Here is an 11,296-nt window from a genome sequence, read left to right on the forward strand (position 1 = left end):
ATTGGTTTCCTCTCACAAACAGAAGGTCTAAACAGTAGGTGGGCGGGGCCATGTAACTGCAGTGTTTAGATTACTGCACTGAGCTCGTTATTGGAAACTTTGGTCACGATCAGTATAAACATTCAATACTGGAACAGTCGACAGTTGTGAGAAACTATTTGTTTATACTGTTGACCTGAGGAGTCGCCCCCTGCTGGACATTAGAAAGAATGCAGGTTTCAGATCCATCATTATTCACAGTATCTCAGCTAACTATTCCCCGCCCTTCCTTTTTTTACCACAGTGGTGATTGGCCGGGCGTGTTGCTGACGAGCTGCCCTCCGACCTCCGCAGATTGTAAACTCAACTAAAGTTGCTGGTTCAACTCTGCCACGCCTCAGAACCCATGGCATCGACTGTTACCCAGGAAAAAAAGTCAATGCAACGACAAACCAAGCACTGCTTCTCCGACCAGGAACTTTGCACAAGACTCTGCATGTCGACCAACAAAAAGAAAAGAAAAAAAGGTGGTTTGATTGATTGTTGCGCTTAAGAAAAAATCCGCAGTTTAGAGTTATTTTTTGGACCCCGCCCTCAGAGCATGGATACCCACCCTCGACTTGAATGTACGGTTCAGCCTGTTTGTTCGTGGCCGCCTGTGACGATCCAATCCCGTCTTTCAATCACTGTTGTTCTGAGCTGCTCCTGTGTGCTGTCCTGGTGTTAAAAAGAAGAAAATATATATAAATATATTAATCGCTGAGTGTTGAGCACGGAAACGGCCTCAGTCACTAAACAAAGACCACTAAAACCTTAAAACATGAAGTATTTTTATATTTTCAGGTTTAAAGACCAACTATTTTACCTGGAATGTGGATGACTGTATTTTGTTGGCATGAAGTAGTCTGTGGTGTTGTTTTTGTTTGTTTTAATCTTTGACTGAAGCTTTACGTCCATTTTGTGCTTCCTTTCTCGTTCGGCATGATGATGTCAGGGAGTCTGTGGGTTCCGGTTTAGCCTTCGCCGTGTGGTCAGACCTGACGGTGTTTGTGCTGTCTTTGTTGACTTCTTGTTCAGCTTCTTCCACGATGGCGGTGTTTTCTCTTCTGTTTTTTTCTTTTTTACTTAAAACTTGCAGCAGCTCCATCTGTGTTGTAGAGAAGTGATGTAGAGTGGAGAGCGGTTTGAACATGCACAGATTCTTAACGTATGCACAGTATTTTAAAAGTGCATTTTTAACGTTTGCACATAGCGATTATGGAATTAAAGCTAATTAAATATTTGATTAAATTGGGCATTAACTCTGGCAGCTTCTACCACAGTGACTGTACAAAGGTCAGTTTAATGTCCTACAAAGGGTTGACGATAAGGCGCCAGCTTACAGGTTTGATTCTGTCTCCAGATGATCTTTAGTGATGTCTGAAGATTTCAGCTTTACAACCAGACGCGCAATAAATGTACCAACACGTTTCTGCTGCAGCTGTCTCGTTAGCACAGCTCATGGTGTAGTTAAATCATTTGTTAGTTTTCATACTGAGAGTTACAGAGAAGATCGTTACCAAAATCATGTCCGTGCTAAAGGTTATCGCCAATATCTGAACGGAAGCTGAAGTCATTTAAAAATCAGGATTATTGAGGTTTCTCGCGTGATGTCATGAACACGTCGTCTGCCGTGGGCGAGATGCAACCACCATGGTTACTATGGAAATGTGTATTCCCGAACTGATTGGCCTTGGTTCCTGAGGTCTTTGGTTGAAATGGGTTGCCAAGACGGTGGAACACCAAAAACGTCTTAGCGATCACTTGTTGCTCACAGGTTGTCTGTAGTTTTTCATGTTTGCTAACTGTTAGCCCGGCTGTAGTAAAACTTGAAAAAGTGCGATGTGAACCAGAAATGATGGAGAAGGTTTGTGTCATACTTTGGACGGTGTTTGTTTTCAGGTCTGTTTCTTCCATTCGGACTAAGACCGCAGCAACATGTTAGGAACCAAAGTCATCACAAGGAACTTTGGACAGTTGGAGAATGCACATTTTCCTTAGCAAGGGTTAGTTACCACTGATCGGGCCGTAGACCTGCGTGGCTGACACTTTAGTAATCATTTACCCCTCGCAACTGGTCTGGAAATGATCAGGAAACAACCGGTGGATGGCAGATGGTTTCAGACTGGTCTCAAGTCTTATAATTATCTACGCTGACTCCATGATTCTCATGTGTCTACAGTGGTGAACAAGTCACATGGTTAAACCTCAGTAACCTGTCATTTCATAGGCTAAAGTTCCCTAAAAAATCCAAAGAACGTCATGTTTATCTTTTGGCTCCACATGACGACAAAACGAACGCTCATGTTAGAGCACTAGCTAGCATTAGCCAGAGGAAACACCAGTTTTATGTAACGAACATAGGTTAGCCAAACAGGACTATCAGATAATTTTACGATCTATCCACTATTTTAACGCATTCAATTTAGTTACTTAAGCTAGCTAAACTAACTAGGACCGCTTGCCAATGTTATTGTGGGCGAAAACTGTGACTCCTAATTAGCCAGCTAGCAAAATTATCATTATTAAGTCTAAGACGATTGAGTTGAAGCAAAAGCATTAAATTAAAAGATGTGGTAACGTAGAGGGATTAAAGGCAGGGCGGTTAGCCAGCTAGCTGTAACGTCACACCGGCTATTCAGTGGAGTTCAAACATTTACAGCATTTTCTGTCAGTACTAACAAAGGTTTCCTGGATCTGCCAACAGTTCTGAAGCTTGACACGAGACATGATTTTGGTATCGAACATCTGACTGTCAGCATTAGGCTACGTCCTCATATACACGGGTATTTTTTAAAGCAAGGATTTCTTTTTGAAAAATATCAAGAGCGTGCCAGCAGGTGGCGATATAAGCCTCACTGCATAAAAATGCTGGCAGCTCAAAAGACTATAAACAATAAATGTTTACTTTGGGACCAAAAGGCCCAGAAAAAGTCACATTAACTAAATGCCTGTGTACATGTGGACAGGACCTTAAGCTAAACCAGTTTATAACGATTTAAATTTTGTTTTTGTACCTGTGGCCATCACATCTTCTGATTATGTACAAGCAAAATTAATAAAGACTGATCGTAGTCATTCGATGAGTATTTGACCCGAAAATTCAACCCACCGCGTGTCGTACTGTGAATTTCGATAGTTCTACAAAAAGTCATGTTTGTGTTTAGCTGTCGACGTTCACGTTAAACGGCTATTCTAGTTTTAGTTTCCTTGTGTACGAGTACAAGATGACGCCAGCTAACGTTACATTAGAAATGTCATTTCCATCCATGCCTCATCAAACTCAAAAACACTGCAAATGGGGAACACCGTAAAAAGTTTCCGTCAACATTTCTTTATTTGAATTTAATGCTTGAATTGAAAACATGAAAGCTGGATGGAAACTTGACTGATGACTACAAAGGTGTTGGCTACAGCTATGGAAATAAAAGTTGTAATAAACAGCAGGAAGGAGACAGTTTCACTTCATTAGAGTAATGAAAGCAGCAGCCGGGTGACTCGCTCCACAGTAAGTTGAGTTTATTGATTTTGAGGCTCCTGTTTGTCTCACAAAGGCTTTTATTCTGAAAGGCTGAACGCCTAAACTTTGTTTGTTTTTATTGATTTCACTCTGTCTTCATGTTTTCTTTCTGCTGTTTTTATCACGTCTGGTATTTTGTCGTGATGTGCGGACTCAGAAACGCCGAGTCGACCTTCTGTTTGTATATTTCTGGATCACCTCCATTTATCTAAAAATGCCTTTTGCGTTCACTTTGATGCCACTTTATTTATTCGCAGCAGACGTTGATGACGTGTTTTTTATGGACTGCTTTACAAAAAGTGTTCATGCATTTTGACATTTTGCAACCTCACAGGAATGGATGTATTTTACCAGCTGAAATAAACTCATGTTGATGTCGTGCACTTCAACCTGCCACCTGCTGTTTGTGAGGTTTGTGCGCTGTGCCTGTGGCATTCTGGGTAAACAACACTCTTTATTCCTTAGGTGGTGTGTTCAGTCACAGCTTTGCTTCAGAAAGCTCGGGTTTAAGGCAGCTGCAGTCTGGATTAGGTCTGGTTTAATGGTGACTCTAAATCGGGTTTTATACTGGCTGCCATCGGGCTTAATGTAAGTGTAATTAAGTTTTTCAATAATTTAGACATGATAACAGCTTAATGTCAGCGTTCAATCTGAATTAAAGCTTAACTTTAAATCAGGTCTAACCTGAGCTTTAAGTAAAAGTTTAATCCAGGCTCTAAACCACATTTAAAACTGGTTTTAAATCTTCATACAACCTCAAATTGGATTTAAGTGTCTTAAAGGAGGCTTTAATTCAGGTTTAATGTCAGCTTTCAACCGTATTTAATTCTGGCTTCAAATTAGATTCATGTCTTGCTGTGAACCAGGTTTAGCTCTGATTAGAAGGGATTTATTGTCTCTGCAAAATCTGAATCACAGGTCAGAACAAAGGATGACAGAGTCTGGCACAGCGCGAGGAAGCATGAACACAGTTTCACGTTTCTGAGCTCAGAGTATTAAACTGTAGAACAGTAAAAAGCCACCGAGCGTCACTGTGGACGGTGTTTGTGGTCTCTCGGAGGTCAGCCCGTAGGTGTTGGAGGAATCGGCCGAGCTCCTGAGCTGCACGCCGGGCGGCTGCGGTCACAGGACGCCGTGTGGGAGGGTGTGAACCAGCTGGAATCTCACACCACCGCTGGGAGGGAGTTTTCCAGCTGGAGCTCCCGGAGCATTCAGGAGCGTCGGTCCAAGCCACAGGATCGCCGCTCTGCAGGCAGGACGGTCCAGCAGCTCAGACTGCGAGCTGAGCAGACGTCAGGCCTTCATTCAGTTTCACCACAGCTGTCACGAGTTGCTTAGAGGATCCACTCGCAGGACTCCTGGGTAGCGTTCAAACAGAGATAGTTTATTTACAGATCTTCACCAAGTGTATGTACAGACGGTGCGAGGTTAGTGCTATATACAAGACGTGAGGGGCAGGGCTCCAGGGAAAACGGGGAAATCACACACGCGCTCAGAACAGCCTCTCTCCACTCCGCTAGCGACCTGTCACTCCTTCCACACTCCACACAGGGAAACACGGGGATGGGTCCGGGGAATCTGGGAACACGTTAAGTCTCTGGGACAGAGGCACGGGAAACTTGAGCTAGGTGTGTACTGACAAGAGCCTTCACAACAATCCAGCATTGAACAGCTGATCTCCTCCTAATATACCAGCTGGTCTGATGAGGCCCAGGTGTTCCCAATCCAGGAAGGCGTGGACCGAGGGCGTGAAGCCGCCATGAGTTCCGCCCCAGCAAAACAGGGGAGAGGAAAAAGAGAAGAGAAGGGGGGCTAAGAGTGAAGAGATGCTGATCTTGCCGATCCCGCAGGTCGTGACAACAGCTCCATGTTTCTGACAGTGGAGCAGAATGTTTCAGTGAAATTAGAGAACAAGTGTCCGTTTCATCGCAGCGCCTGCTGTTACCGACGCTTGGTGGAAACGTTATTATGGTCTGAAACAGGCGCCGTGGAGGGACGACGTCCTGTCCCGAACCCGTCACTGACCAGTGTTTGAGGGCAAAATCGCTAAAGGACGCCGATGCTTTGACATGCTATGATTCATGAAAACTAAAACAAAATGTGTGGATTCAATTTAACTTCATTTATTTAACAGCTGTTCACAACAGGCCTGCAGGTGCTTTAAGGTGGAAAGCAAAGGCTCTGCAGTAATGAAGCCATGCGCCTGCTGTAGTTTTAAATGACGAAGCAGGTGGAGATCATTTTCAGCTCGTTCACTTCCAGTCACTCATGACTCTCCACGTAAACGCCCCCTGCTGCACTCCGGCTGAAGTGCAACCACTTCCTGTCCGACTACGGGAACTCGAACGGCGGCTCTGTCCTCGGCCTCTGACGCCGACCCTCGAGAACACTCGGTCCTCTTTAAGCCGCCTCTGTAATGTTGAAGTGTATTGTTTTGTATTTGAATCTGTTTTTCCTTTCAAAGTCTCCTATATGAGCAGATGTTGCGGCTGATGTGAACGTGCTGTAATAATCCTTCTGTTTCCTGCTTTTCCATCAAACTCCCACTTCTGGAGTTCACTCTTCTCGGTGTCCTCGAGGCTTTTGGGGTAAAAACATCACGTCACCTTCTCATTCACTTATCATCAAAAGCCTCGTAGTGCCATTAGCATTCTCCATAGTTTCCATTTAGCCGCTGTGTTCCTCCCTCGTCTTTCCACTACAGACAGATCCACATGTTCTGAATCACGTTTTCCTTTGATTTTCCGAAGCCGGGCTGCGATATGGCCCAGCGCAGTGGATCAGTGGGTTTCCAGCCTTTAGTCGGGACTCCTGCAGGTCCTAACTGCTCCTCTGATGTTCAAATATAACGTTAGCGTAATCTTAATAACGAATCAAAGGGCCTCCCAGGATGAAGGAGAAACAGGCCGGCTGCTTCGTCCGTGACCCGGCCAGATAAAACCGGGAGCGGGGAGCTGTTGTTTGTTGTTGGTGTAATTCTGGCTTTGATGGTGAGATGACCAGGGCAATTTGGACGGTCCATTTGGGCGCGAAGGCTTCAAGGTGGCGGGATCAGGTCAAGCACAAAAAAACAGACACGAAACGGGCCGTTATCAGAGGTTTCAGCCCCGCCCTCCCACCGCCAGAATTATTGTTTCAAAGAAGCTGAACCCCGGACACACGAGTCGAAGCACAGACGTGCAAACAGATGTTTTTCTGATCGCTTTAAAGCAGAACACACTGAATAAATTTACCTGTTAAATCGCCTCAATTTCCCCAATAAATCCTGACTGATGCGTCAATAAAAGCACGAGTGCGTGTTTGGCTTCAAAGTGAAAGCAGGAGGACGGAAACGGTCTCAAAGGTCCATTTTCCACGTTTCCACAATCACAGAGAAGACCAAGGACGCGACTCCCATCACGTCAGCAACAACAACAACAGCTCGAGCTGCAGAATGAATGAAAACTGCTCTGCCGGGATTCAAAGTTCAGGTTTTTACACCTGAGTTTAAAATAATCGGACGAGTTTTTTTAGGTTCTTCAGGATGTTTGGCCTCCTTTTATCCAAAAGGATAAAAATACAATTTCAGAGTCGGTCACATCAACAGCCACCTAAATTCGTTTTATAGGGTTAAAGACGCTTCAGTAATACAGAGAAACTATCAAACACTCGGCAACAGTGGGAAAGAAAAACTCGAGCACTGCTCTTCACCAGGTTTGCTCAAAACATCACCAGATACATGAAGAAAGATCTGGAGTTAAATCCTCCTCATGCTGTGGGGCAGGTTAGCAGAGGTTAAAATATTTGCACTGTGATGAGTTTAAAGACCCGAGGATTTCATCATTTCGTGATTTGATTCATGCTCTCAGCCATGAACGGTGAAGTCGCTGTGAGGGTTAGCTCCCTGAGCATGACAGCCGACGCAACGACAAACCATTTTACGACTTTCTCGATCTGGACACGTCAGTAATGCTCTTATTTGGGACATGAAGGAGTGAAGCTGTCGTCTGAGCTGATGTTTGAACCAAATGTGTTTTTTTTCACCAGATGTGAAGCTCAGACGGTTCCTCAGAGCTCGCCGGTGCCTTTCCCTCCGACCTGAAAGGTGCTTGAGGTGCTCTGCATCCATCGCAGCGTGGACTCAAGTCCCCCGGGGCTCCTCTGTGGACCCCGATGTGGAAGCGAGGGATAAAAGGTTTACAAAGAGAGGCAGTCTTATCTTATCTCACTGCCGCTGACTTCCTCCCCACACAGATATGACAGTTTAATGGCGCCCGTCACATGCTGCCACCGGCCACAAAATTACCCAAAATTCAGCAGGAGCCGGAGGTGGGAGGGCGGCAGGGGTCACAAAGAAAACCTCGACTGTTTAGGGAACCTTGCAGAGCTGGACGTGGATAAAAACCATAAATCAACATCTTTGTCATCCATCAGGATCTTCAGAGTCACAGTTTGAACTCAGCATCTTTCCACCTGCACAATCAGGTTTATTCTGTCCACAGCTGCAGTCTCTGGGTATTACACAGTATCTAGTGATCATTCGTGTGGTGTGAACGATCAGCTGTATGTAAGACATTTATTTTTGTCCTGTTTGGAGGTCTCTTTCTAAAACACCTGATATGTACATGAGAATAATAACTTTATGAATTCAGAAATCACCTTTCAAAGCGAAGTTTATGAAGTGAAGCTGGAGGTTCAGTGTCAGGTTTACAGAGTCGGTAACGATGAAGCTGACAGCGGAAATAAAACAGCATGAAACAAAAACATTGCTGCTGCCTCGTCACCAGCAGGTAAGGAGGCAGAAATAAATGGAGCGCTGCTTTAAGCCTCCTGGGCTGCGTTCATTAAAGAGGCGTGTCTGAAGCCTGTCACATGAGTCCCAGCGAGCTGTTGGCTTACAGGTGTCCACGCTGCTTCCTGTTGGGAATCCTGGCAGGAAGTAGTGCTCCACGCTGCTTGACCTGAAGACTCCGTCAGGCTGGCGATCGCAGAGCTCTCACCGCACCACTTCAGCTTCCGCCTGATGTCCACTCTGACTTCACGACCCTTCCTCACATTTTCAGGCTGAGGGGACTGACGAGGGTCTGCTGCACGTCGTCACCGGCAGCAATGAATGTGACAAAAGACATAAACATGAAGACATAAAGAAGATGTTAATCTGAATGAACCTTCTGGAACAAATGTCCTGCTTTATATAAACAACAGTAAAAACGGGGTTTCCTGAGGACAGCAGCAGGAGGTGCTCACTGAACAGGTTTGTGAGGAGTGACAGCAAGAGAAAGAAACTGATATTAACAGAGTTTACAGATTTGGGACAGCTGCTGTTCTGCAGTTCTGTGCATGTTTTGAAATTTACAATGTGTTATATCTATATCTATATATATAATAATGTGTGCCCTGTCAGTGCGCCCCAGGGCAGCTGTGGCTACAGTGTAGCTGCCGTCACCAGTGTGTGAATGGGTGGATGACTGGATGTAGTATAAAGGGCTTTGGGGTCCTGAGGGACTGAGTAAAGCGCTATACAAATGCAGGCCATTTACCATTTATATTTATTATATTTCTTAAATGCAAATCTATTTATTTGCATTTACTAAACAAGGTAAACAGTTGATTTAACAGGTAAATGTCAAATCAAAAGCGACATTTGACCCCTCAAGGTTCAGGTTCAGGGTGCAGATGAGTCCACATCCTGTGCAAAGCCTCTTCCAGATGTTTGTGTAGCTGCTCTGTAATGATTCAACTGATCTGCAAAAACTACAGGAATTAACCTCTAAAATATTTACATAGAAAATATTGGAGTGAAAGCAGAAAGTAGCAGAGTAACTGGCAGTAAATGTACTGAGTTACATTCCTTTCAAAGCTGTGGGGGGGGGCACCTCAGCTAAATACACCCCTGCAGCCAAGTGGCATGTGAGTACTTCCACAGTACTTTGGAGTATTTGTACCACTCGCGCTTTTACTTCATGTCTGTGCTGACTTTATGAGCTCACCGTCATCACGCGTGGATTCCTCCTGGTGCTTTCCTCTCCTCCTCCTCCTCCTCCTCGCGGTCACGCGCTTGTGCGTGAACTTGGAGTATCTAGGGAGGGGGTGGGCCCGGCGTGGATGACATCAGCACCCTGCAGGATATCTGGCTGCAGCGAGCGGAGGCTTCACTCGGGCTTCGGGAGAACCAGCAGCAGCATGCGGACCGCGCGTGGAGTCCCGCGCGCCGTGGACCTGGACACGGATTGCGCGGACCCGTCTCTGCGCCCCGCGCGCTCTTACGGTTGCTAAGGTCTTTCTGGATACCTGCGTGGGGGTGTGGCTCGTGGACATGGAGCCCTCTTCCCTCCTGGCCGTGTTGGCGCTCGTGCTCTCCGTAGGCTTTGGGACGGAGGAGGGGGCGTGTCAGCACTGCTTCCTGCTGCGGCCGGTCCCCGGGGACGGTCTACCGGTGGAGGCTCTGCAGGAGGACCCGGACCCAGCGCTGGACCCCACGGAGCGGGACCTGAACGTCACGGAGCTGCGTGGCTTGCTGGGAGCCCGCTTCGACCCGCGCTTCATGTCCGCATCCCCGCCGCAGGAGCCCCCGGACTCCCCGGGGGTCCCGGAACCGCCGCGCGGCCGGAAGCTGCGCCGCCGGCTGCAACAGTGGCTGTGGGCGCGTGCCGCGTGTCCGGTGCAGCACGCCTGGAGTGACCTGGGCGCGCGCTTCTGGCCGCGCTACGTGAAAGTGGGCAGCTGCTCCAACAAGCGCTCGTGCTCGGTGCCCGAGGGCATGCTGTGCACGCCCGCCAGAGCCGCGCACGTGACCCTGCTGCGGTGGCGCTGCCGGCGCAGGAACGCGCTCCGGTGCGCGTGGATCCCGGTGCAGTACCCACTCATATCTGAGTGCAAGTGCGCTTGCCCGAGCTGAGACTCTCCACTCACACCCGCATCACACCTGTACGTGACATCATCACAGGCGTGGACAGCAGAGAACAGACTGGTTTTATTTATTCATCACGGCATCCTGTAAAATCACGTGTTTGACTTTGTCTTCTGTTCGAGAAACAAAAAAGTGTCAAATTTGTTTTTGCAAGAAATGTAAAATGTTTTCTGTCACAGCAGCCAAAACCCTGAACGCAGCGCGCGCCTGCGGATCCACAGACCGGCGCGCGCCTGCGGGTCCACGTGGAGTCAGTCTGCTCAGAATAAGATCAATGCAAAAGATCCAGAATCTGTTTTATGTCCTCAGAAAAGTACAAATGGGTGGAAACGAGCAGCGCCGCAGGAACATTTGTCACATTCAGGTGACTTTACGTGTTTTTTTCTGCTTGATTTAAGGTGGAAATGTTTGTTAAAGGAAAACCTGCAGATTCCAGCTAAATGATGTAACCGAGAAAATTATTATCGTTTATTATCAGTGATTTATTCTTGTCATTTCTTTGGAGAAATAAACACATTTACCACAAGGTGGCAGCGTTTTAGCAGTTTTATATCTGTGTTGTGTTTAAATGTTTGTGTTTAATAGAGACGCTGAACGCTTCCTGTTCACGAAACAATCGCTGAGCAAGACAAGAACGTCGTTTCGGTACGAATGAGTTAAAACTAACATGAATAATGTGGGATCGTGTTATTTAAACCAGAGTTTCCGCTCACAGGCAGCAGGGAGGATGGAGGGGCGGTGGACGGCTCCAGCAGGCTCTCCTCTGCACGTATTCAGGTGGAGCGCACACCTGTGCCGCTGCTGCTGCTGAACAGCTACAGATTTTCTTTATGTTCTTCCTGTAGGTTGAAGATTAAGATTGAAAGATT

The 11,296-nt window shown here is 46.6% G+C and overlaps 2 protein-coding genes across 7 annotated transcripts in view; both read left to right on the top strand.

The window, feature by feature from the left end:
* The window catches only part of ankfn1a (ankyrin repeat and fibronectin type III domain containing 1a), a 116,134-nt gene extending 112,200 nt beyond the window's left edge, over positions 1 to 3,934 (top strand). For all 6 annotated transcript variants that reach the window (XM_082543704.1, XM_082543707.1, XM_082543706.1 and 3 more), the window contains one exon: positions 284 to 3,934. The gene's annotated coding sequence lies outside the window, so the exon portion shown is untranslated. The remainder of the gene's footprint in view (positions 1 to 283) is intronic.
* Positions 3,935 to 9,513: 5,579 nt separating this feature from the next.
* On the top strand, positions 9,514 to 10,934 carry nog3 (noggin 3). The gene has a single exon (XM_082543756.1). The coding sequence runs from the start codon at positions 9,834 to 9,836 to the stop codon at positions 10,413 to 10,415; it is 582 nt and encodes a 193-aa protein (XP_082399882.1). The 5' UTR covers positions 9,514 to 9,833; the 3' UTR covers positions 10,416 to 10,934.
* The last annotated feature ends 362 nt before the right edge of the window (positions 10,935 to 11,296 follow it).

Source organism: Aulonocara stuartgranti (genome assembly GCF_965226115.1).
Source record: "Aulonocara stuartgranti genome assembly, chromosome: 8".
Classification (NCBI taxonomy): domain Eukaryota; kingdom Metazoa; phylum Chordata; class Actinopteri; order Cichliformes; family Cichlidae; genus Aulonocara; species Aulonocara stuartgranti.